We start from the raw sequence: 25,744 nt of genomic DNA, 5'->3' as shown, positions 1-25,744 counted from the left end.
CTGTCTGCACTATCCTGTCTCTCCTGGCCTGGGTTAGGGGTGAGGGGTGTTGGCAGAGAGCTCCTTGAGATGTTGCTCTCGTGCCGTGCCAGCGCTGACTCAGCCTCCAGCAGCCTCACCAGGTTGGAATTTGGAGCAGAGGAGCGGAGATGCCACTGGGCTGACTGGGTGGAAATGGCTGAGTCATGAGACTGGCTTAACCCCCTCCCCAGCTTCCTCCCTACCCTGAGTTTCTCCAGGACTGAGTCCATCTCAACCCAAACCTGGGAAGTCCCCCAAGCTCAGAGTCGGAGCCAGGTGCCCTGCCCTGCCTGCCTGTCGATGCTTTGAACTTGACAAAAGTGGGCCAACTTTCCCTAGGCAGGGGAGTGGCATCCTGGCAGAGTCTTGTGTTCTTACAAAGATGTCCTCATGGTATGGACAGCCCAGGTTTTCTTCCTGTACAAAGCCTGACACATCCCTCTTCTCCGCTTGCCAGGCCCCTTGCCCTTCCTCACTGTCTCCAAACCATGACAATACCCACTAACTTGACTCTCCACCTCCTTCTTTGCCCTGCCCCCCAGCCCAGTCCACAGATCCCTCTGTAGAGATGCTCACACATTTGTCCTACTGAAAGGCCTTCTGTGGTCGCTCCCCTGGGCTGGCATTAAGCAGGTCCCCAACAGCCGTCTCAGCAGTCCTTAGGCACATCTGTCTCTGCACCCCACTGAAGCCAACTGGCACATCCTTTACCACCTTGGCATGGAGCATGGGGCCTCAGGGCTTCCTTTGGCTTGAACACCTGCTGTGTAGTACTGATCCCAGAATCAGCAGTTAATTAGCAATCACCTGGTTGATAGCGATCTCCTGCTGGTCCCCAAACCACAGTCCCAGACTAAGGCAGGGGCAGTGCCTACATTTCAGCTTCCAGCCCCGAATAACCCTCTCCAGAGGGTTAGATGAAAGAAGTAATTGCCTTAGATCCAGCTCCTATGAATCCCTCTTTTGTCTCTCCACTCTGTTCATTTTGCTTTAGAATATGACTTTTCCCCCACATTTCGACCTTTCCCGCTTTGGTGCCTTTGTTGATGGGTAGCTTCTGTTTGCATGCCTGATACCAGCTCTCCTAGCAATGGCAGCATCTCAGCTCCCTAACAGTGCTCCACTTGCGGTTCTCTGTCTGGGGACTCTAGGACAGTGACTGTGGTTTATTCTCCGGGCATCTTCAGTCCCAGTTCAGCGACAAGCCTGGTGTAAGCACCAGACAATGTGCTTTTTGAGGGAGGGATTCAAGACAGCATTTCTCTGTGTAGCCCTGGCTGTCCTGCAACTCACGCTGTAGACCAGGCTGGCCTTGAACTCGGAGATCTGCCTGCCTGTCTCCCGTGTGCTCCAGCTCAAATAACGTCCTTGAATATGGGGTGATTGCATGAAAGCCATCTTTGGTCTGCAGGCCTCAGTTTCCTCAGACTGTTCACAAGAGCCTGACACTTGTGAAGTTTCAGTGTTTACCTACATTATCTCATCAGTGCTCCATTTAGTTCTTTTAACAGATATTTTATGTATATGAGTGTTGTACCTGTGTGTATGTCTGTGTGCCACATGTGTTCATGGTACCCAGGGAGGCCTGTATACTCCTGTATGCCATCTCTCTAGCTTCTAGCTCTGTTTTTATTACATTTTGCAGAAGGGGAAACTGAGACCCAGAGAATTCCAATTAATTGTCTCAAGGTTGCAGAGCAATCAGACAACAGAGCCAAGATTTCAACCCAGATCATTCAACTCTGGGGCATCTGATACATGGTTAAGTCTTCTTAATAAAAGTGCTGTAAGTTGGGCAGTGATGGCGCATGCCTTTAGTCCCAGCATTCCAAAGGCAGAGACAGGCAGATCTCTGTGAGTTCGAGGCCAGCCTGGTCTACAAGAGCTAGTTCCAGGACAGGCTCCAAAGCTACAGAGAAACCCTGTCTCGAAAAAACAAGCAGACAAAAAAGTGCTGTTGAGGGCAGGGGTGCTGCAGGAAGAAATATTACCCTGAAGGGACAGAGGATCAACTTGTGAGGTATACACCGGGAGGTTCTCAGAGTCACTTGGGAGATAGCCTGCGCCCAAATAGATTCCTTCCAATGCTAACCAAGAAGCTGAGGTCCTGGAAGAGCAGCCTATCTGAAAAGGAAAGCTCACTCCAACCTACCTGGAGGACGGTACCCTGACAAGCCAAGGGCTTCCCAAAACCTAGGCTAGCATGGCTTCTCTTGCTTAGTCAGCTCCTGCCTACATGGGAGTACAGAAGCACCCGGGTGTGTAGGGGCTTGCCAAGCTTGCACAAGTCCATGTCTGCTCCCTTAATAAGACTGAGAGAAGTATGGCAGAGGCCAGAGAGACAAGAAGATGTTCTGGGACTTCAGCCTGGACCTGGGGCAGAATTCAGGAGTACTAGAAACAGCTGAATAGGAAGATGCTTTGGCAGAATTTGGGGGATTTTCCTGTGGGCCAGCTGTGCCCTGCTTCTGCTGACTGGGAGGGGCCTGGGTAGGGATGAAAATTGTGTCACATAGCTGATTCACTGAGGAGGGAAACTCCCCACTTTGGTGACGTGCATCCCCAGGCACTGAGGGGTAAAACTAAGGGCACTAGTCTGAGAAACCTTCTACCCAGTTTTTCTTTGTCCACTGGCCTCCTCGGTGGGTACAGTAAACCTTAGGTAAGGCAGAATCCGAGCAGGCAGGATGGCAGGCTTGTGGGGACAGTTTTCCAGGAAAGGAAAGCAGAACTTGCAACTGAAATGAAGGCTGGACAGGATACCTCAGGTGTCTTTTCTTATCTATTTTATAAGTGAGGCAACCACGGCTTATCGTAAGAGCCAACGTGGATAGAGGCCTGCTCTTTACGGGCACACACTGGGCACCTTCCCTGCGTTAACTCACTCCACCCCTTATTGCACTCCTTTTGTTGATGAGAAAACCGAAGCCAAAAGATGCTAAGTGAACTAGTCAGAGTTGAGCCAGGCATGGTGGTACGTGTTTATTATTTTAGCGCCTGAGAGGTAGAGGCAGAGAGGTTAGGAGTTTGAGTTCAACCTCAGTTACACTGCAAGTTTGAGGCCAGCCTGGGCTACATGAGACCCTGTCTCCAAACAAAACAAAATAAAAACTTGGCCAGACCAGGCGGTGGTGGTGCACATCTTTAATCCCAGCACTCGGGAGTCAGAGGCAGGCAGATCTCTGTGAGTTCGAGGCCAGCCTGATCTATAAAGCTAGTTACGGGACAGCCAGGGCTGTTACACAGAGAAACCTTGTCTTAAAAAGCCAAAGTGGGGGGATCTTTGGCCAAAGTCAAAACTACAGATGCTCTGGCAGCCTGTACAATCCTGTCTTGTACCCTGGGGTGTTAGGGCATTCTGTCCCCAGTCCCTGAGCAGCTCTAGCTCCGACGGTCAGAGGCCTCCTTGGGATGAAGTCTGATTGGTTTTTGTGGGTCTTCTACCACTGGCCCCAAGTCTGCCTGCTGGGGCCCCTGGAAGACAGCCGCCAGGCTCTGGTCCACCTCTGCGGCCCCTGAAGGGAGAGAAACTGACTGCCACAGAAAATCGGTCACCTCTTCAGAGGCCAGGAGAGGGCAGTGAAGCCTCTGAAGATCCCTTCAGAATCTCTCCAGAGCTTTGACTTTTGAGTAACTCCCAATCCTGTGCCCAGAGCTTCCCTTTTTTTGTCTTGATGCTCACCTCCTGCATCAAGTGCACACACAGACACAGACATACACGCACACATATGTGCATGGACACATAAAGAGATATACACACGTGTACACATGCACACACAGAGAACCACAAATAGAAATGTACATACATACACACATACATACATGCAGACACATACAGAAATATATACACGTGTACGTATGCACACACATACCTACACCCACAGAAACATGAACAGAAACGTACACACACAGACATGTACACACATACACATACAGTCACAAAGTGAAAGTCTAGCTTTACTGCCCATTGCCACAGAGTCCTGTCCTTCCCCCTCCTGCTCCACCCCCGCCTGAGGCCAGGGGACTGAAGGTACCCCAGGGGGCCTAAGAGCTGTGACTCCATGAGGTGTGGCCAGTGGCCCCACGCAGGCAGGCGTGCTTTGCCCCACTTGGCTCTCTCTCACGGTACGTGACTCACTCCCTTGCCCCCCATGACTCAGTTTACACCGGTGCCTGGAGGTCCTCACAGCTTGGGTGGGGCGGGTTATGGGTAAAGCCCAGGCCCGCCAGCCTTTCATCCCAGGATGAGCATTTCATCCCACTCCTGGCCTAAAGCAGGAGTTGGCACCCCTGGGATCAGCAGGCACCCTTGGGAGCCCGGGGACAGGAAGTGTGTTCGGGGAGGGAGATCCTAAGTCTGGGCTTTAGAAGGAGCTGAAAAACTGGGTGCCAAGCATCAACCCTCCTTAGCTTGAGTTTGGATGGAGCAGGGGCCACTCTGTGGTCAGGTCAGCTGGGCACAGTCATTCTGGACACACAGAAGAGGAAATGGGTCCCTTGTGCCAATTTTATCAGTAAGAGAGCTCCCTAACATGTCTCCTGCCTTGCTAGAATTCTCCAACTGTTATTCATGCTTTACCCTGTCTTCCCACAAACAACCCAGAAGAGCAGATGCAAATGAAGAAATGGAGTGCTAGAAGTTGAAGGAATTGCTGCACTAACCCGTCAGGAAGTCCTCACAGGGATAAAGGAGGCTTTGCAGAGGACAAGTTAATGCACACAACTGCCTGAAGGACGATTGCACAGCCCATCTGTGTGTCTGCTCTCACTATGAGCCTCTTATATGTTCAGTGGTGAGAAAGGACTCTGACGTATCCTGACCAGCACTCCAGGCACAGTCTGTGTTTCCTTTCCTCAGAGCTGTGCCCACAGCCCTGATACCCTCCGGGCCATTTCATACAATTACCTCCTCCCGCCTCCCCAGTTGTTTGAGTGGAAGTGGGACTGAGAGACCCAGTGTACCCCTCCACCTTATAGGTCTCCATTGGAACTCTTGGTTTTAGGGAGCACAGTATGTGATGTATGAAAAGGAGAAACAGGCTGGAGAGATGGTGACTCGGTGGTTAAGAAAGTGTGCTGCTCTTCAGAGATCTAAGTTTGATTCCTAGCACACATGCTGGCAGCTCACAACTGCCATAACTCTAACGCCAGGGGACTCAGTACTCTCTTCTGGCCTCTGCAGACACAGACACACAGACACACACACAGAGAGAGACAGAGACAGAGAGAGATCTTTAAAGAATGAAATAAGAGCCAGGCACGGTAGAGCATGCCACAGGCACAGATACAGACTATATTTTAAAATAAATCAAAAACTGTAAAATCATTAAAAAGAAGACAGTGAGGATCCCAGAGGGGACAGAGTGACATGAAGTCCTAGAACACTCAGAGGCCCAGCTGGGATTGGGTTCATTTCTCGGGTTCTGGAAAGTGGCATGAGTGACAGTGAAGGAAGAGTCAGAAGGTGCTTGTGAGGAAGGCTGCCGTGTACCCACCAGGAGCCCCTAACCTTGTCTACGGCTGCCATGCACCCACCAGGAGCCCCAAACCTTGCCTACGGCTGCCGTGCACCCACCAGGAGCCCCAAACCTTGACTACAGCTTTCTATCCTGTTGCCCCCTCCCTCTTCCACAGTCTGAGCCCATCAGATAGCTTCCTTTGACCCTCAGAGTCAGAATAGCCAGGTCACAAAGCCCTGGGTCCAGCAAGGGGCTCAATCCCTTCCCCAGACTTCAACCACATCCCTGTTTAAATATCTACCCTAGCCATTTTGTCCCCAAGCCTGGGCCAAGTTCCTCAACCTGCTGTTCCAGGGCCAGCCCCACCTTTCAGCTCATGCCCTCAACAGACATTCCGCTGGGTACCCTGAACCTTGGCCACCAAGGCCTTCCCTTCCGCCCACCCACAGGCCTTTATGCTTGCTGCCTCCAACCCTAGGAATGTCTCCTGACCTTCAGCACTCTTCTGCCGGGAAGCCTTCTCCCACTGGCCCCCACCCCAGCTGAAAAGAATGCTTTCTTCCTTCCTGGGGGCTCTGGGAATGTCCCAGATGCTCTCAGGCTCTGGCACTCTTATGCTCTAACCACCTCTCCAGGAGGTCAGTGTCTGGGGCCAAGGCCAAGTCTTTATCAGCCCTTAGTCCCTGAAAATTGACCCCATTCCACTTCCTCTAATGTAGCCTTGAATTTGCCAGGTAGTAGAGGATAACTAGAGTCCCCGATCCTCTTTGCCTCCCCATTCCGGGTACTTGAATTACAGCTATAAATACCTTGCCTGATGTTTGTTGTGACAGGCTCTGACTATGTAGCCCAGGCTGGCCTGGAACTCACTGTGTAGCCCAGGCTGGTCTTGAACTTCCAGTGATTCCTCTGGCCCGAGTTCTGGGGTTCCAGGGTTGCAGCACTAGACCAAGTCCATTCCACCTTTAGTGCACTTCATTTGGGTCACAGAAGCTGGAGTATACCTACGGGACATTACACAGTCCTAAAAGAGTCGAGAGGAGCTACACACAGTGAAGGAACTGCACAGATGAGACAATGAAGGTCAGAGCCAGAATTAAAAGCACATGCGGTGTGACTCTGTTGATATGGAATTCCAGCAGAGAAAAAAACCTAATCTATGGCCATGGAAGTGAGTCAAGCCATTTCCTGGGGTGAGGGCATTGGCTACAGATGGGCAGGAGGGCTTTGTGTGTGTGGGGGGTGCAGATGTGTTCTATCTTGATTGGAAGATGGCTATGTAAGTCAAAACACATGACCAGTATACTAAAAAAGTACAAGTTGTGTAAAACAAACCTCAGCCAAATGGATTTTAAAAAAAAAAAAAAAAACAAGATCTTGCTTTGTTGTTTGCAGTGAGATTTTCCCTTGGGCCGTCAGCTCATAAATAACCACACGGAGACTTCTTATTACTCACAAAAGCTTGGCCTTAGCTTAGGCTTGTCCCACTGACTTTTTTTTAAATATTTATTTATTTATTATGTATACAATATTCTGTCTGCATGTATGCCTGAAGGCCAGAAGAGGGCACCAGACTTCATTACAGATGGTTGTGAGCCACCATGTGGTTGCTGGGAATTGAACTCATGACCTCTGGAAGAGCAGACAGTGCTCTTAACCTCTGAGCCATCTCTCCAGCCCGTCCCACTGACTCTTATACCTTAATTTTTTTTTAACACCTCAAACAGATTTATTTTTAAAGGAATGGCCTAAGGGAGGGGAAAAAATGGGGTACAGAAGTATGGCCTAGAAAATAAATACAAATGTAAGCTGTTTTACTAATTATTTTATAACCACAAACTCGTACAGAGGATGATGCTCCACACAAAACACATCAGATTCATCTTATACCTTAAATTAACCTGCTTTTATTAACCTACACTTTAGCATGTGGCTTTTTTCCTCTCTTTCACCTTGCACCTCTGGTTTCCTCTCTGTGTCTCCTGGTGTCCCATACACACCTAGTTTCCTCCTCTTTCTTTCTCTCCCCAGAAACCCACCCTTCTCTCCTGCCTAGCTATTGGCCATTTAGCTTTTTTGTTGGTTTTGTTTTTCAAGACAGGGTTTCTTTGTAGCTTTTGGAACCTGTCCTGGAACTCCCTCTGTAAACTAGACTGCCTTAAACACAGAGATCCACCTGCCTCTGCCTCCTGAGTGCTAGGATTAAAACTGTGCACCACCCACCTGGCCATTTAGCTTTTTATTACACCAATCACAGCAACACACCTACACACATTGTACAGATATCCACAACACGCCTACACACAGTGTACAGACTCCCACAACACACCTACACACAGTGTACAGATATCCACAACACGCCTACACACAGTGTACAGATATCCACAACACACCTACACACAGTGTACAGACTCCCACAACACACCTACACACAGAGTACAGATTCCCACAACTGCTCAGGTTTGCCTCAAACTACTGGCTAACGCAATCCTCTAGACTTAGGTTCCTGAGTAGCTGGGACTACAGGTATATTAATTCCAGCCTTCACTTTTAAAAAAATAAAACTAATATAAACATACTTAGAGGAAACCTTTCAAAATATAAGAAGGTAGTCAGACATAGCTGCGCACACCTTTAATCCCACCCAGCATTTGGGAAGTAGAGGCAGGTGGATCGCTGTGAGTGCAAGGCCAGCCTGGTCTACACAGTGAGACCCTATCTCAGAAAACAAACAACAAAAAAGTGGGGCTAGAGAGATGGCTAAACACTGACTGCTCTTGCAGAGGACCTGGGTTCAGTTCCCATCACCTACATGGTGGCTCTGTTGCTTTCTTCTAACCTCCACGCCCACTGCATACACATGGTGCACATACAACATGTAGGCAAAATACTCACAGATGAAATGAAAATTAATAAAAATTGTTAAATTTGTTTAAAATATTAAATGACACAAAAAGTTGGGCATAGTAGCTCACACCTGCAATCCTAGCACTTGAGACCAGAGGATTGCCATGAGTTTGAGAACAGCTTGACCCTGGTCTACAAGGTGAGAGCCCACCTCAACAAAACAAAATAACAACCAAATAAAACACAAAAAATAAACCACAGTCCCAGAGAACTTAGACAACAATGCGGACACTAAGAGAGACTTACAGAAATCTAATTTACATGGGAAGTAGAAAAAGACAAGATCTCCTGAGTAAATTGGGAGCATGGGGACCTTGGGGAAGGGTTGAAGTGGAGAGGAGAGAGGCAGGGAGGGGAGCAGAGAAAAATGTAGAGCTCAATAAATATCAATTAAAAAATGTAAAAAAAAAATAAAAAGACTAGAGAGATGGCTCCACACTTAAGAGCATTGGCTGCTCTTCCAAAGGACTGGGACCAGTTCCTAGCACCGATGTGACAGCTAACTACCATCTGTAACTCCAGTTCCAGGGAATCCAACACCCTTTCCTCACCTCATTACACTCACTACATGCATGTGGTACACAGACATACATATACACATATAAAACATACATTACATGTAAAATAAAAAACACAAAAAATAAAATAATTAATCTCTTCCTTGCAAGGTGGTGGTGGTGCATACCTTTAATCCCAGCAATCTGGAGGCAGAAGCAGGTGGATCTCTGTGAGTTCAAGGCCAGCCTGATCTACAGAGTGAGTTCCAGGACAGCCAGGGCTGCACAGAGAAACCCTGTCTTGAAAAACCAATTATCATCATCATCTCTTCCCTGAGGCCCTTTTGATGCCCCCTCACCTGGGAGATGTAGGGAGACACCAGCAAAGACACATACATAAATCCCTCCAGAATACCACATTTTTAGAAGGCATTCTAGGAAGGTTAATTAAAAGTAAGATTATTCATAGAACCAGAGAACTGAGCTGTACTTCATGAGGGATCTGACGTAGAAGGGGCTAAGAAAATGGTGGGGAAACTGAGGGCATGGCAATGGGAGGAGGAAGCAGCCTGTGAGAGGGAAGAGACACAGCAAGAAAGCCAAGAAAGCCAGACCACAGGAAGCTCAGAGTGCAGGAAGGCCCAACTTTCATCCACATGGAGAGACTCGTGTCAAAGATACCTATGACCTCTGTGCATGGGAGGTGGTAGCAGGAGGTTCAGAAATTCAAAGCTAGCCTCACTTACCCAACAAACTTGAGGTCAGCCTAGGATACATGAGACCCTGTTTTAAAATAAGCTAGACAGACAGGTCAGTGGTTAAGGGCACTGACTGCTTTTGCAGAGGGCTGGAACTGGGTTCTTAGCACCCACATGACAGCTCAGAGTGCCTGTAACCCCAGTTCCAGAGGATCTGACGCTATCTTCTGGCTTCCTTGAGCACTACATGCACGTAGTGTAAGACACACATGCTGGCAAAACACTCATACACATAAAATAAAAACAAATAAACCAGGTGACAGTGGCACACGCCTTTAAGCCCAGCACTTGGGAGGCAGAGGCAGGCGGATCTCTGTGAGTTCAAGGCCAACCTGGTCTATAGAGTGAGTTCCAGGACAAGAACTCTACACAGAGAAACCCTGTCTTGAAAAAATTAACTAACTAACTAAATAAATAAATAAATAAATTTTAAAAAGACAATTTTTTTTAAAATGAATGAACCAAAACCAATAAAAGCAATCATCAGATGGCTGTAGGTAAGATGTGCCACGGTACAATCAGTTTGGAGAACACTTGGAGAAAATCGGGGGAAGCCAAATAAATTCATACCCTCTGGCCTCACCATTCTCTCCCTGACACGCCTCCAAGAGAAATGAAAATGAAAGTATCTAGCCAGAGGAGGATATCAGGCATGCTTGTGACAGCCTTATTCCCCAGGCCCTACACCGGCAGAGCCCTCAAGCCAGCTGCAGGAGACTAGGAAGACTTAGAGGACTCTCCATGTAGTGGCTCTCTCTTCTATTTTGCTCTGACAGCTGTGAGGGCTCATGTATGTGTAAAACGTCCGTGAGATACACACATTGGATGCTGTACTGTCCTTGTTAAACTTCATTTTAATCAATGGCTTAACTTTAAGAGCTAACTCTAGGGGCTGGAGAGATGGCTCAGTGGTTAAGACCTCATGCTGCTCTTCCAGAGGACCAGGGTCCAATTCCCAGCACCCACACTGCAGCTCATAACTGTCTGTAACTCCAAGATCTGACACTCACACAAACACAAGTGCAGGCAAAACACCAGTGCACATAAAATTAAAAAAAGAGTTAACTCTGTAAAACTTCTAATGAAAAGTGATGACTTCCTGACTTTGGGTTGAATAACAGATTCCCAGAACTGCCAGAAACATCATCAACAAGTGAGAAAATAGATAAATTACATTAAACAAAAATAGTAAACTTCTGTGCATCAAAAGGACATCATTATTGGGCATGGTGGCTCCAGCCCAGCCAAAATTACATGATAAGGCCCTGTAGTGCACACAACAAAGGATATTATCAAGCTGGGTGTCAAAAGCAGGGCTGTAATCCCAGCATCTGGAAGACTGAAGCAGGAGAATCAGTAATTCAAGGCCAGCCTCTGCTATATGTAAGTTTGAGGCCAGCCTGAGCTACATGAGACTACATCTCCAAAGTGAAACAAACAGCAACAAATGGACATTATCCCAGGCATAGTTACACATACATGTAATCAGACATTATCCCAGGCATAGTTACACATACATGTCATCAGACATTATCCCAGGTATAGTTACACATACATGTCATCAGACATTATCCCAGGCATAGTTACACATACATGTCATCAGACAGTATCCCAGGTATAGTTACACATACATGTCATCAGACATTATCCCAGGTATAGTTACACATACATGTCATCAGACATTATCCCAGGCATAGTTACACATACATGTCATCAGACATTATCCCAGGTATAGTTACACATACATGTAATCCTCACATTCCAGAGCCTGAGACAGGAGAGTGTGAGTAACAGAAAACCTGAACTTTATAAACAGACCTATCTAAAAAACACCAAGGGCATCATCTACAGACATATGTACACAAATACACATACACACCCATAACTGTATTCCAGACAAGGTTTCACGATGTAGCCCTGACCTTCCTGAAACTCACTATGTACAAGCTGGCTTCAAACTCAGAGATCTGCCTGTCTCTGCCTCCTAAGTACTAGGATTAAAGGTGTGTGCGACCAACCTGTGAGCACACACACACGCATGCATTATCAAACTCAACGATGTGCTTGTGTTTAAAGGAAAGGCCGGTAAGATGACTTGACAGATAAAGAGGCCTGCTGCTGTGCCTGATAACCTTTGCTCAATCAATCCCTAAGATCCATACGGTGGAAGGAGAGAGGAAGAGAACCCATGCTCTCAGGTTGTCCTCTGACCTCCACAGAACGGCTGTGCCCACAAAATAAACAAAAGAATAATATAAAAGTGTGACGTCAGGTAATGCAATCAGGTAATGCACCAGATAGGTGGAGGGAGGAGAATTATGAGTCAAAGGTCAGCTTGGGCTATATATTAGGACCCTGCCTTTCAACAAACACAATAGAATGAGAAAGAAACATTTGCAAATCCTAAGGGTTTATACTCAGAATCTCAATTTAAAAAAAGAAGAGAAAAGAAGAGAAAAACCAAGCGTAGGGTCCCACAGCCATGACCCCAGCACTTGGGAAACAGAAACACAAAAATCAGATATTCAAGGTCCCTCCTAACCTACTTAGAAAGTTAAAGGCCAGCCTGGGTTACATCAAACCCTTCCTTACAAAAAGAAAAACTCTCTGATCACAGAAATAGACAAAAGACTTGAACAGATACTGAATATAAGAGCCCACCAAGCTAGGCAGTGGTGGTACAGTTGGGAGGCAGAGGCAGGTAAATCTTTGACTTCAAGGTCAGCCTGGTCTACAGAGTGAGTTCCTGAATGGCCAGGGCTACACAGAGAAACCCTGTCTCAAAACAAGAACAAAAAGAGGCTGACAAGCATGTGGGATACTCCCTGCTCACTAAGGAAATGCAAATCAAAGCCCAATAAATGCCACTTTGTATCCACTAGTTTTTAATTTTTGAAATTTCATGTATTTATTTTATGTGTTTGGTGTTTTGTCTACATGTATGTCTGTGCACCACATGGGTTCCTGGTGCTCGGATTCCTGGAACTGGAGTTACTGACTGTTGTAAGCCAACATGTGGGTGCTGGGAATTGAACTTGAGTCCTTTGGAAGAACAGCCAATGCTCTTAACAGGTCCTATTCTTTAATTTTTATAACCCCAACTGGAAACTAACTAGGGTTGGCCATGATTTGGAGAAATTCGAGGTCCTGCATATGACTAGGGAAAATGTATAGTGGTACAGCCACTGTGAAAATTTGTCTGGAGGTTCCTGAGGGAGATGCACCCAAGGCAAATACCTGAGAGAAATGAAAGGCTTTGTCCTCGCAAAGACTGGTGCACCAGTCTCCACAGAATTACTATTTGTACCCAATCCAAAGTGACGGCAACACAAAGTCCGGGAACTTATGAATGAGCTGTGGTACATGCATAGCATGGAATGTTACTCAGTCACAAAAAAGGACAAATTATCAAATTCAAGACAAAACACAAATGAGCCTTGAAAATCTTATGCTGAATGAAAGAAGCCAGACAGAAAAGGTCACATAGTGTGTGACTCTGTGTACGTAAAATGCTCAGAATAGGCAAAGCCACAGCCACAGAAAGATTAGTGGTTACCAGGGGATGGGGCAAGGGGTAAATTGGGAGTGGTTACTTAATGGACATAGAGTGTTTTTCTAGACCAATAAAGTTTTGAAACCAGAGAGAGGTGGTGGTTACACAGCATTGTGAATGTCCTAAATGACAATGAACTGTACCCTTAAAATGGTTAATTGTATGTTATGTGAATTTCACCTCAGTTTAAAAAGTCAACGTCAATTTAAAAAGAGAATAGAAACTACAAAACACAAACATTACCTCCAACTCCTGGTGGCCCTGAGAACCTACAGAAGCCAAAGTGCCATCCTTTGCCTCCTTTGGCCTCACTGAAGCTCAGGAGGTGGGATCCTCTGGGCTCACAGGTGGGAAGTCACTGAACCAAGCACACACAGAAACCCAGGGACAGTGGCTTCCCGGGAGTCACTGTGGAACCTGGGGTTCTCCTCAGGCTCCCTGCTTGGGAGCTGGTGAGGTCAGGCATGGGGAAATGTCTGTGCAACCGCAAGGCAGGAGTTAATGACTGAGGAGCTTGGAATGTGCTGCTTCTGGAAGGGCCTCTTGTGGCTCCACGGTTCGAGCAGGAAGGGCTTTCGAGTCACGTACACACACTGCACTGGAGACCTGGACCCTGCTCGGCTGCCACAGGCAGTGTGAGGAGGAGGCAGGGTCATCTTCTGCAGCTGGAGAGGTATGCAGTCAAGGTGGACTCAGATCAGCTCTCCTAGGTGCCACCACCGGGCTGCTTACATCATCTGTCTAGCTCTGGTCAGCCAAAGAGTTCAAAAATCAGTCATGTGTGTGCGCGCTCAAGCGTGTGCGCATGCAAGAGTGCATGTACCGCAGCACTCGAGGAGATCATGGGAAGCTTTTGGGAATCAGTTGTCTCCAGGGTGCAAACTCAGGTTGTCAGGCCTGTTGTGGCAAGCACTTTGACCTGCTGAGCTATTTCCGCTGCCCTGTTTTGTTTCTTGAGACAGTCTCCTGTAGCCCAGACTGTCCTTGAACTTATTTTGTAGCAGCTGCAGACTCTGAACTTCCGTCCTCCCGCCTTCCACCACCAGTGCTCTGGCACCACAAGCGTTCACCACCACCACACCTGTCTCTGTGACGTGGTTGTATGTATGTATCTCTAGCAATCCTCAAATGTAGCTATCACTATGTCCGCATTTCACAAATGAGGAAACACAAGCTCAGAGAGATTGGGTGAGTCATCCAGGACATGCAGCGGGTGGTCAGTCTAGCCAGAATTCAAACCCAGAACCCAGAGCTTTCTGAGTCCACCAGGTACACATTCGGATTCTTTCCCTGGGTCTCACTGGCCCCAGGACTCTCTCCCCCAGACCCCCTCATACATGTCTGCATTCTCTTTTGGAAAACTGCTGCGGTTTCTCCCTGAAAGACAGGCGTTTGTAGACTCAGAGTAATGGACCAGCACTAGGCTGGTGATCTGAGGAAGCTGCGTGGCAAAGCACTTTCACACCTGCAGTCCCCTCTGGTCCCATAGCAGCCCTGTGGTAGCAGCAGTGAAGCCCAACAGAGACTCAGGAAGGTGAGCTGCCTGGGTCACGCAGTCACGAAGCATGGCTCTACGACAAGAAACAGGGCCACTCTGGCTGCCCTGCCTGAGTCCAACCCTGGCCTCTGCTCCCAAAGAAGACAGCAGAGGACCTTGTTTCCCTGAGGGCAAAGCTCTTCAGTTTCCATTGAGATGGACAGAAGCCAAGGAAGGAGCTTTGGGACCGTTCTCCCAGCCAGACCATCTGCGGGCATGTGCAGGGTAAAGGCTCGGAGTTCTGGTGACCTGGTTTGGTCACCAGACTCAGCCACTTACTCAGTAGCCTTGGACAACTCATTTCAATACCTGTCAACCTCGGTTTTCTCCATGTGTAAAATGGGGGTTAGGATGGCACCTACCTCCCCAGCACACTTGACCAGGTCTCACCCTCACAGAGACCTTTCACACAGTTCCAGAGAAGGCTGGTGACACACACAGTACCGGAGGAGTGCCTCCAGACAGTAAGTCTCACTGATTGCATCTCATGATGTCTGGGTCCTTCTGCAGGCTCTCTCTGCCTGCAGAGGCCTGGATTAAAACTTGTGATCGCTCTGGAGACTGTTTGATTATAGTGCTTTCTATCTGTGGGTATCCAAGTGTCACTTTGTTTAATGTTGAAATGTTTTGTTTCATGAGACAGGGTTTCACTGTGTAGCCCTGGCTGTCCTGGAACTCACTCTGTAGACCAGACTGTCTTTGAACTCACAAAGATCTGCCTGCCTCTTCCTCCCAGTTGCTGGAATTAAAAGTGTGCATCCCCACGGCCCCCCTTTGTTTAATGTTAAAATCTAACATTTTTGTAACCCTGGGGTTTGTCACTTACTTATTTTTTAGTCTATCAGAGGCCTTGACACCAGATGAAGCTGGGTGTAGTGTCACACGCCTATGACAGCTGCCCTCCACGTAGGAGGTGGAGGCAAGAAGACCAGCAGTTCCAGGTTATACTAAGCTAGCTACATAAGGAGTTCAAGACCAACCTAGGCTATGTGATAGCCTATCTAAAAACAAAAAATCCAGGAATGATGGTGGCACATTCCAGCACCTGAGAGTGAAGAATTAGGAGTTCAAGGACAGCCTCCATCAAGTAGCAAGTTCAAGACCAGCCTAAGATACCTGAGACACTATCCCAACCATCCTCCCTCGACAAACAATAAAGCAAACTCAACTCAACAAACTTCCCAGTCCGATTACAGAAGCCAGGACGGCAGACTTGGGAAACAGTTGGGATGATTCCTGCCACGTAAATAATGATGACAACAATAATTCATCGTATTTATAATTCGCTTCAATAGTCTCCAGCTAGTTTTCCCGTTCTTCTTTCTAAATCCCCTTACGAGGCCAATGGTTACCTGATTGTTTCGTCCTATTTTAGGCGTTGGGAACCTTGGCTAGCCTAGACGGGGCGGGGCACAGATGCAAGCCCCAACCTCAGCTAGGTGCGTCAGGGGGAATCCTCGCTGCACCTGGGAGCGGCGAGGAAATTGCACCATGTATGGGCAGCTGCGTCAGAGGGGGCGGGGCCACCGCAGAGGCTAGGGGACGCCAAGCCTGTCGCTTTCCTCAGCAGAGGCGGCTGGTCACCAGAGCAGGGGGTCGTGAAGTTCCGCGCGGACCGGCCCACAGCGGCTCGTTTGGAGAGGTGGGAACCCCGGAGAGGTGAAAAACGCCGCGGCGACACGCCCCCTACCCCCCGCGCTGCTAGTGGTTCAGCCCGAGAACTTTTCATTCATAAAAAAGACAAGACTCCGCGCGAGGCGCGAGTGAGTCAGAACCGCAGCCGCCGACGCGGACCCCACCGAGCATCAGCCCAGGGCATGTACCGAGACTTCGGAGAACCGGGACCGAGCTCCGGGGCCGGCAGCACGTACGGTCGCCCCGCGCAGCTCCCGCAAGCGCAGGCGCAGGCCGCCCAGCAGCAGGTGAGGCTGGCCGGACCCCCGAGAGGGACCTGGGTTTGGACAGCATTAGGGGTGCTGGAGTTAGTATGGTTTGCTTCGAGTTTAGGACCGCGACCCCGAGCAGCGGCTGTCTTTGGTGGTCGCGACCGAGGATCCTACATGTTCTATGCGGTCCAGGAACCGGTGTTCCCCGTGGTCAGGGGGACAGGCGCAGCGCGAGGAGCGACGATCTACGAATCCCCCCCCCCCCCCGGTCTTGCCCTCCCGCATCTCCCTAGCTGACTGTCAATCTGTCCCTCTGTCTCCGTTACAGTCTTTATTTCCTCTTGTCTGCCCCTAAACACTAGTGTCTCACCTGCCCCATTCTACGACTGAACAGGATCAGAAGAGCGCTTTGTCCCCAGCTTAATGACCGGGACCTGGAGTCTGGGCACACGGGAGGATTGGGGGTGGGTGGTGTCCATTAGAACCCAGCCGGGTCAGTGAATCTTTAGCAGTCTGTCTGTGGCTGTCCATGTGTCGCTTCCAGTTGTCCGTGTCCCTCTGCCCGGTCAAGTCCCTATCCTTTTGAATTCAATATAGTCCTGTGGGCCCCAGGTAGTGGCTCTGAGGGGTTCTTGGAGACTGACTGTCCACTCCCTAAGTCCAGTGGAGACCACGAAGTGTTGGGACAGGTGCAGGGTCATCCACCAGGCCACTCTCGCGCACCATACTCTTGGCACCGGACGGTTCCCACTGCTGGCTAGAGGAGAGGTTGCAGGTGCCCATTTCCTGTCGAGGGGCCGCGAGCACGTGTTGCCAGGGGAGGGAAGGAGCTGCGTCCGTTCCGCCGAGTCACAGCGAACCGAGTCACTGGGGCTGAGTCACCCTGGGTGCCCCTCCCTTCCTGGCCCCAAACGGCCCCCGGGACCGACGACCTAGGAGCGGGAGGTGCCCCTGGCGATGCTTCTAGCCCACAACTGGGGTCACTGAGCTTCTGTGTCCCCCAGTACTGGACTGGGGACATAGTTGTCCCAGGCATGCCTAGGCATGTGAGGTGTTCCCTGGATGGAAGGAGCCCTGCACCCTTAGTTCACAGGTCTTAAACTCATTCTCTCCCCTAGAACACTCAACCCCAGATTCCCCCCACCCCCACCTCCCCACCCAAACCCAACAAGGCTCAGATTTCTGGTTAAAAAAAAAAAAAGAACTAAAGAATGCCAGGCCTCCGATGGAGGACTTTTCATCTCTTTACCTTATTTTATGGACTCTAAAACCCCATCAACTTTGAGCCTTCAAAATTTTAAATTGACAATTGGGCATGCCTTTAATCCCAGCTTTCAGGAGGTGGAGGCAGAGGCAGGTCGATCTCTGGGCGTTGGAGACCAATATGGTCTACAAAGTGAGTTCCAGAACGGCCAAAACTACATAATAGAAAGATCCTGTCTCAAAAAAATAAATAAATAAATAAAATAAAAAGCCAATTCAACTCCGATTTCTGAGTCAGCATCTCAGCAGCAATGAAATATTGCATGATATCAAGAACAAGAAAAGTGAAGTAACATTGAGGCTAAATAACTTGCCCCAGTCACAAATTCAGTAAATAGATGAGCAGATACTTGAGACATAGCCCTTGTTCACATATTGGGCACCCGACTCCCTTAAGACGCTCTGTTGTAGACATTCTAAGCCAGGTGTGATGCTACATACCTAGCTTCAGTGTTTGGGAGGTGGAGGCAGGAGGGTCAAGAGTCTAGTCTGAGCTACATGAGATCCTGTCTCTTATCTGATTCTCAGAGTTGTCTGGGGAACTAGAGGCTGGATTTATGCTCTTTTGTGAGGGTGGGCGCAGGAATGGGTGAGAGCCAAGCCATTTGGGCTCAAAACTCAGTTTCTACTTGCTGTGTGGGTCTATGGGCAACTGTTATCCTGTCTGAAAATGAAGACAGGATTGTGCCAGCTGTATGAGTCACTGTTTATAAAGCGGCTGGAAGAGTGAGGGGCCGTTCATACTTGGTAAGAATTATCTCTGATGGGGAAATAGAGGTAAAAAACCATTATGTGACCTGCCTAAAGTCACCCAGCTCATGAACAAGTTTCTGATTGCCAAACTGTGCTCGTGACCCCCCCGGGCCAGTGTCTGCATTGAGAGTAGAAAGGGCATGGCCTCTGTCCCCTGGAAGTCCCTCAGTTCCCCTCATCACCCACCCTCTGCTCTTACTCCTCAGAAATTCCACCTTGTGCCAAGCATCAATGCTGTCAGTGGCAGCCAGGAACTGCAGTGGATGGTGCAGCCTCATTTCCTGGGGCCCGGTGGCTATCCCCGACCTCTGACCTATCCTCAGTACAGCCCCCCTCAGCCCCGACCAGGAGTCATCCGAGCCCTAGGGCCACCTCCAGGGGTGCGTCGCAGACCTTGCGAGCAGGTAAGGAACAGAGGTGTTGCACTTTCGATAGCCCTTAGGGGTCCTAGGAGGCAGGGGACAGGATCTTGCTATGAGAGACCTTCCATTGCCCATAGGAGTCCCTGGGAGGCCGAGAAAGAGGCAAAAGGTCACTTGTGAGTCAAGGAAGGCTTCCTGGAGAAGGGCTGCATGTTAACCTAAGCCACAGATGGGCTCTGAGTACGGAAAGCTGAAGAATCTTCTTGGGCTTTCGATAGCCCTTAGGGGTCCTAGGAGGCAGGGGACAGGATCTTGCTATGAGAGACCTTCCATTGCCCATAGGAGTCCCTGGGAGGCCGAGAAAGAGGCAAAAGGTCACTTGTGAGTCAAGGAAGGCTTCCTGGAGAAGGGCTGCATGTTAACCTAAGCCACAGATGGGCTCTGAGTACGGAAAGCTGAAGAATCTTCTTGGGAATGGGGCTGGAGGAACAGGAATGGAGGTGGGGAGGACGGAGTATAACATAAAGAGGGTATGTGGAAAAGAGGGGGACTCCATTGTATGACACGCATGGAGTGGGTAGCCTTACGCTGTCTCTGTACCTTGAGGTGAGAGACAAGTAGGAACATTCTCTAAATCTGTTTCTTTTAATGCTCACAAAAAGTGAATGGGAAGCCAGGCGGTGATGGTGCACGCCTTAGTCCCAGCACTTGGGAGGCAGAGGCAGGCAGATCTCTGGTCTACAGAGTGAGTTCCAAGACTACAGAGTAACCGTCTTGAAAAATAAACAAAGCAAAAGTGAATGAGAAATGTATTTCAGTTTTTCCATCTCCCAGCAGAGGAAGTGAGCGCATAGAGAGGGAGTCACTTGTCACTTGTCTGAGTCCCTACAGTGAGTACCGGGGCAGGAGTGCCGTTGGCCTCAGGTCTGCTCAGCTCCATAGTCTGACTCTGCTGAGCCACACTGTCTCAGTGGGAGCTCACACAATGTTCCAAAGTGAGCCAAGAACTTCTGCCTCCCTAAGTCCTTTCTAAAACAAATACGAGTATGTTTTTGCTTATTTGTGCTACGGTCTTGTTATGTAGCCCAAGTTAACCTTGAATTTGAGATCCTCCTGCCTCAACTTCCCAAGCACTAGGTTCCACGCGTATACTAGGACACCTGACAGAGATGGAGGACCCTTAAGGCCATAGCACCTCCTCCCTGAATACTCCCTGGAGCACTATGAGAGTGTTGTGGGGACGTGGGGAGAGGTCTCCGTACTCAAAGCTGGCTTTGCTGGGCACGAAGGCGCATGCCTGTAATCGTGGACTTAGGAAGTGGAGACAGGAGGATTGATTCAAGCAGTCTCAGAAACACGGGACATTTAAGGTCAGCCTGGGACACATAAACCCTGTCTCAAATAACCAAACAATAAAAGAAAACTTTACTTAATTATTGCCTAGGAAAAAAGACACAAACCTGACTGTGGCTGACTGTGGCTGGTGACTGTGGTGAAGAGCTGCCCTGTACTCAGTCCCCATGTCCCCTGGACAGGTTCCCAAGTGAACACAGACACAAATCTTGGCCATGATGGCTGAGGAGAGGATGAAGGGGGGGCAAGGCCTTGGGAGGTATGTGAGATGGAACAGTGAATAGCCAGCAGCAGGCTTCCCGGCAACAGAACAGCTTACCTCTGTGACCACGGGCAAGAGGCTGACCAAGGGCAAACCCTTCCGCACTTCCTTCCCTTAGCCCTGTCCTGAGTGTCACCTTTTGATCATGGGTGCTGCTGGGCTGAGCTGTAATGGGTAGGGTCCTCCTGGGGCAGACGGCTCCATCAGATGGCCTTTCACTCAGTGCAATCCCAGTGGACTAATCCTGCTCTGAAACTTTAACCAGTTATTCACCTCCCTGAGCTCCAGGTCCTTCCACGAGAGTCTGCTGAGGTCCGGAGAGATGACTCAGCAGTTAGCACTGGCTGCTCCTGTAGAAGACCAGGGCCCCGGCACCAGCACCCATATGGAAACTCACTGTCCCTAATTCCCTCCAAAGGTTCTGATACCCTCTTCTGGTCTCTACCAGCATTGCATGCTTGCGCTCATACACACACTTAGGCAAAACACTCAGACACACATGTTTTAAATCTTTTCTTTTCTTCAATTTTTTTGAGACAAGATTTCTCTGTGTAACAGCCATGGGTTGTCCTGGAACTTGCTTTGTAGACCAGACTGGCCTTGAACTAAATTTTTTAATCTTTAAAAAAAAAATTGTATGTAGGGCGTGTTGATGAGATGGTTCAGATGGCTCAGTGGGTAAATGTACTTGCTACCAAGCTTAATGATCTGAGTTCAATCCTGAAACCCACATAGTGGAAGGAGAGAACTGACCTCCTTAAAGGTGTCCTCTGATCTCCACACTGCTATGGCACACCTGTGTCCTACACACACACACACACACACACACTCGATGTTTTAGGACTCTAGCAGGCATAGTGGAACATTCTTTAGTCCTAGCACTCAGGAGGCAGCGGCAGAGAGATCATTGTAAGTTCAAGGATAGTCAGGGCTTTTACATGGAGCAGCCCTGTCTTGAAAAAGCAAAAACAAGGGGCTGGAGAGATGGCTGAGCAGTTAAGAGCACTGACTGCTCTACCAGAAGACCTGGGTTTGATTCCCAGCATGTGGGTACATGGCAGCTCACAACTATCTGTGACTCCAATTTCACGGGATTCAACACTCTCACACAGACATATATGAAGGCAAAACACCACTGCGTATAAAATAAATAAACTTTTAAAAAAGAAAAGCAAAAAAAAAAAGACTATGTAGGAAGACGGGCAGATGGTTCGTCAGGCAATGACTCTCCTATGAGGATCTGAGCATGGGTCCCTAACACCCACACAGAGGCCCAGAGTAGCTATTGTAACCCCAGCATGGGGAGGGGGCAGACTGAGACAGGTAGTCTCCAGTAGCTCACTGGCCAACAAGTCCAGTCAAATAGATAGACTCGAAGTTTAATGAGAGACTTTGTCTCAAAAAAATAAGGTGGAGGCCGGGCGGTGGTGGCACACGCCTTTAATCCCAGCACTCCTGAAGCAGAGGCAGGCAATTTTTGTGAGTTCGAGGCCAGCTTGGTCTACAAAGAACTAGTTCCAGGACATGCTCCAAAGTCACAGAGAAACCCTGTCTCGAAAAAAATAAAATAAAATAAGGTGGAGAACTGAGGAAGACACCCAATGTTACCCCCCCCCCGCCAACAAACACACACAAAAATCAGGAGGCAGAGGCAGGTGGATCTCTGAGTTCCAGGCCAGCCTAGTCTACAGAGTGAGTTCCAGGACTGCAAGGGCTACACAGAAAAACCCTGTCTCAAACAAACAAAAATCAAACAAGAACAAGCAAGAACCCATGTAGGGAAGCATGACCTTTCACTCCTAGTGCTTTGGAGGTGGAGGCAGAGAGGATCAATCAGGAATCTGAGGTCAGCCTTGGCTATATGTTGAGTTTAAGGCCAGCCTGGGATACAGGAAACCTTATCTCTTTTTTAAAAAACAAGTAAGATAGGTATGGTGACACACATCTTCAACCCCAATACCAGGGAGGCAGAAGCAGGTGGATCTCTGTGAGTTCCAGGCCATCTGGTCTACACGGGAAGCTCTAGGCCAGCCAGGGCTACACAGTGAAATCAGGTCTAAAATACAAAGAAACAAAGCTACAAAAAGCAAAAAGAATCTGTGTAAGGGCTAGGGGTATAACTCAGCCATACAGCATTTGCCTAGCTAGTGTACTAGGCAGTGGGTTTGATCCCTAGCACTGAATCAAAGAAAAATCCTATAAACTACTTTGCTGGCACAGTAGATTCCTAGTAATTTTTAACACTCATGAGCACCTCCTGTGATTCATAGCTCCTCAGGGAAGGAAGAAATTCCATTGTCTACAGATGAGAAGGCTGAGGGTCTTATAAAAAGAGATAGTGGTGTCTCGTAGACTCAGGAGGAAAGGCTACTTATGCCTGAGAAATAAGGATTTCAACATCTTAGCGGAGCCCTAAGCCAAGGAAGGATGGGAGGAGGGTCAAAGTTGATGGAGCAGCGGGAAAGCATTACAGGAAAGAAACCAGCAGGAAAGCTAGTGTGAGCTGGAAAGTTTACCTAGCTGGCGACAAGCGCCTGGTACGGAGAAGTAGTTGTGTAACGGTGGTACCCAAACTACAGCTGAAGGAAAAGCCCCCAGTTGGATGGTGAGACCAGGGAGGCAGCTGGTGGCCCAGCATCAGCCTCACTATTCCCCTTCTTTTCTTTCCCAACTTAGATCAGCCCCGAGGAGGAAGAACGCCGCAGAGTGAGGCGTGAACGCAACAAGTTAGCAGCAGCTAAGTGCAGAAACCGGAGAAAGGAACTGACAGACTTCCTACAGGCGGTGAGCATCAGCTGGGCCAGAGGGTTCCCAGCGCCCCCCCCCCCCCTCCCCGGGCCCAGCGAGCCTAAGAGGACCCTGGTTCCCAGGAGCATGAGAAACCCAATAAATTACTCCTCCATACCCCACCCTCCTCCCTGTCTGAGGGGAAGTCCTGGGAAAAGGATAAGGAAATGTGGATTAAAAATTATTTGCCGGGCTGGAGAGATGGCTCAGTGGTTAAGAGCATCGCCTGCTCTTCCAAAGGTCTTGAGTTCAATTCCCAGCAACCATATGGTGGCTACAACCATCTGTAATGAGATCTGGTGCCCTCTCTGGCCTGCAGGCACACATGTAGGCAGATATTGTATGCATAATAAATGAATAAATATTTAAAAAAAAAATTTGCCGCTGGGAGGTAGTGGCACACGCCTTTAAGCCTTTAATCCTAGCACTCAGGAGACAGAGGCAGGCAGATCTCTGAGTTTGAGGCCAGCCTGGTCTACAGAGCAAATTCCAGGACACCCAGGGCTATTACCTAGATAAAAAGCCTGTCTCAAATAAATAATTTGCCTTGGACTTTCTCATTAAAAAAAAAAAAAATCTTGAAATAAAAAAAAAAAATTTGCCTTGGGTCTCGAAGCAGAGATGATGTTGGTAGGCAATTCTGCTGAAGCCCTGGACCTGCCAGGCCGTGGTGGTGCATACTTTTAATCCCAGCACTCGGGAGGCAGAAGTTCCAGGCCAGCTTGATATATATAGAGCAAGTAGAGAAAACAGAGAAATCTTGTCTTGAGAGGAGAAAAAAAAAAAAGAAAAAGAAGCAGCCCTGGGCCTGATAGGAGTCATGCCCATTTTCTCTCAGGGTCTCATGGGAGTTACAGTTCAGACTTACTGGGGACTCCAGGCACAACCCCCACACTCCAGCCTGAGGCTTGGAGATCTTTCACCCTCCTAAATTTCTCCTAATCCTCTAAAGGAGACTGACAAACTGGAGGATGAGAAATCGGGCCTGCAGCGGGAAATTGAGGAGCTGCAGAAGCAGAAGGAGCGCCTTGAGCTGGTGCTGGAAGCCCATCGCCCCATCTGCAAAATCCCCGAAGGAGACAAGGACACAGGTGGTACCAGCAGCACCAGTGGCGCCAGCAGCCCACCAGCCCCCTGCCGCCCTGTACCTTGTATCTCCCTTTCTCCGGGGCCTGTGCTTGAACCCGAAGCACTTCATACCCCCACGCTCATGACCACACCCTCTCTGACTCCCTTTACTCCCAGCCTGGTTTTCACCTACCCTAGCACACCAGAACCTTGCTCCTCAGCTCATCGAAAAAGTAGCAGCAGCAGCGGTGACCCCTCCTCCGACCCCCTGGGTTCTCCCACACTCCTGGCTTTGTGAGATACCCAGCCACACCCCTTGCCGATGCTACCCCTAGCCATCTCCTTTCTGCCATTGATCCAGCAGGCCTGGACCATAGGCATGCCCCAAACCAGCAGGTCCTTTATCTCTTCAGAGTAGAACAAACTATTATGCTTTGATGTAGAGCCAGCTTGGGGGGTCCCCAAAGCTGCTCACTGTATCTCTAGAGCTGGCCTATCATAATTTGCACAAAATCAGAGACAAAATATGTCCCCTTTGGGCCTGGAGCCCTAACCCCTTTTGGACAGACTGCTCTCACACTATGTCACTTTCTTCATTTGATCCAGCCAGCCCCACTCCCAGACAGAAGGTGCCCTCCCACTAGAACACTAACTCACACAGCTCCACTGCCAGCAGCACCAGGGCATCCTGCAGGCGCCTCCTGAATGGCACAACTCGGGAGGCACCAGTGGCTTCTGTGATGAGCTGAGCTTGCACTCCCTAGCTTTGAGAAGCCTTTAGTTCCAGGGTATCCAAGCCTCCACATCAGGGGCAGCTGCTATTTATTTTCCTAAAGAGACTATTTTTATACAAACCTTCCAAAATGGAATAAAAGGCTTGAAGCTCTAGTCTGAGTTGTCATGTTGGATCCAGATACCGTTTGGAACAGGGGCTCTAGATTCCAGCCTCAGTTGTGACCACTTAATAAGAAACCACCATATATTTTTGAACTTCTATATCCCCATCTGAAGAATGGGGATACCTCTGCTCTGCTTCATCTCTGTACTGCGAGACTGAGACAGCTCCGGAGTGCAAGCAAACAAGATTATCAGTTTTCCCCCGGGGGAGACTCACACTGCTCCTATCTTAAGGACTGGGGGTAGGTAGGGAGGGGCTGTGTTATACCCTTCCACCTTCCCAACAGGCAGCCAGTGGGCTTGAGGCCCCCAACACCTGCTTCCTGCCCCATTGTTTTGGACAGGAAGGAGCCTGGAAGGGAGCTGGAGCCACTTCAGGGG

The 25,744-nt window shown here is 49.0% G+C and overlaps 1 protein-coding gene across 1 annotated transcript; it reads left to right on the top strand.

Annotated features, from left to right (window-relative positions):
- The first annotated feature begins 16,278 nt into the window (after positions 1 to 16,278).
- Positions 16,279 to 25,354, top strand: Fosl1 (FOS like 1, AP-1 transcription factor subunit). Its single transcript, XM_048458378.3, has 4 exons — positions 16,279 to 16,654; positions 18,841 to 19,038; positions 23,288 to 23,395; positions 24,351 to 25,354. The coding sequence occupies exons 1-4, from the start codon at positions 16,550 to 16,552 to the stop codon at positions 24,762 to 24,764; spliced, it is 825 nt and encodes a 274-aa protein (XP_048314335.1). The 5' UTR covers positions 16,279 to 16,549; the 3' UTR covers positions 24,765 to 25,354.
- The last annotated feature ends 390 nt before the right edge of the window (positions 25,355 to 25,744 follow it).

Source organism: Myodes glareolus, chromosome 7 (genome assembly GCF_982192425.1).
Source record: "Myodes glareolus chromosome 7, mMyoGla1.1, whole genome shotgun sequence".
NCBI classification, from domain to species: domain Eukaryota; kingdom Metazoa; phylum Chordata; class Mammalia; order Rodentia; family Cricetidae; genus Myodes; species Myodes glareolus.
This window is presented reverse-complemented; position numbering and strand designations above follow the sequence as displayed.

Excerpts from the sequence above, each read along its gene's own strand:
- Fosl1 (XM_048458378.3), top strand. The coding sequence starts at position 16,550 with ATGTACCGAGACTTCGGAGAACCGGGACCGAGCTCCGGGGCCGGCAGC. Across the intron at positions 19,039-23,287 it reads GTCGCAGACCTTGCGAGCAG|ATCAGCCCCGAGGAGGAAGA; the intron begins GTAAGGAACAGA and ends TTCCCAACTTAG. Across the intron at positions 23,396-24,350 it reads TGACAGACTTCCTACAGGCG|GAGACTGACAAACTGGAGGA; the intron begins GTGAGCATCAGC and ends AATCCTCTAAAG.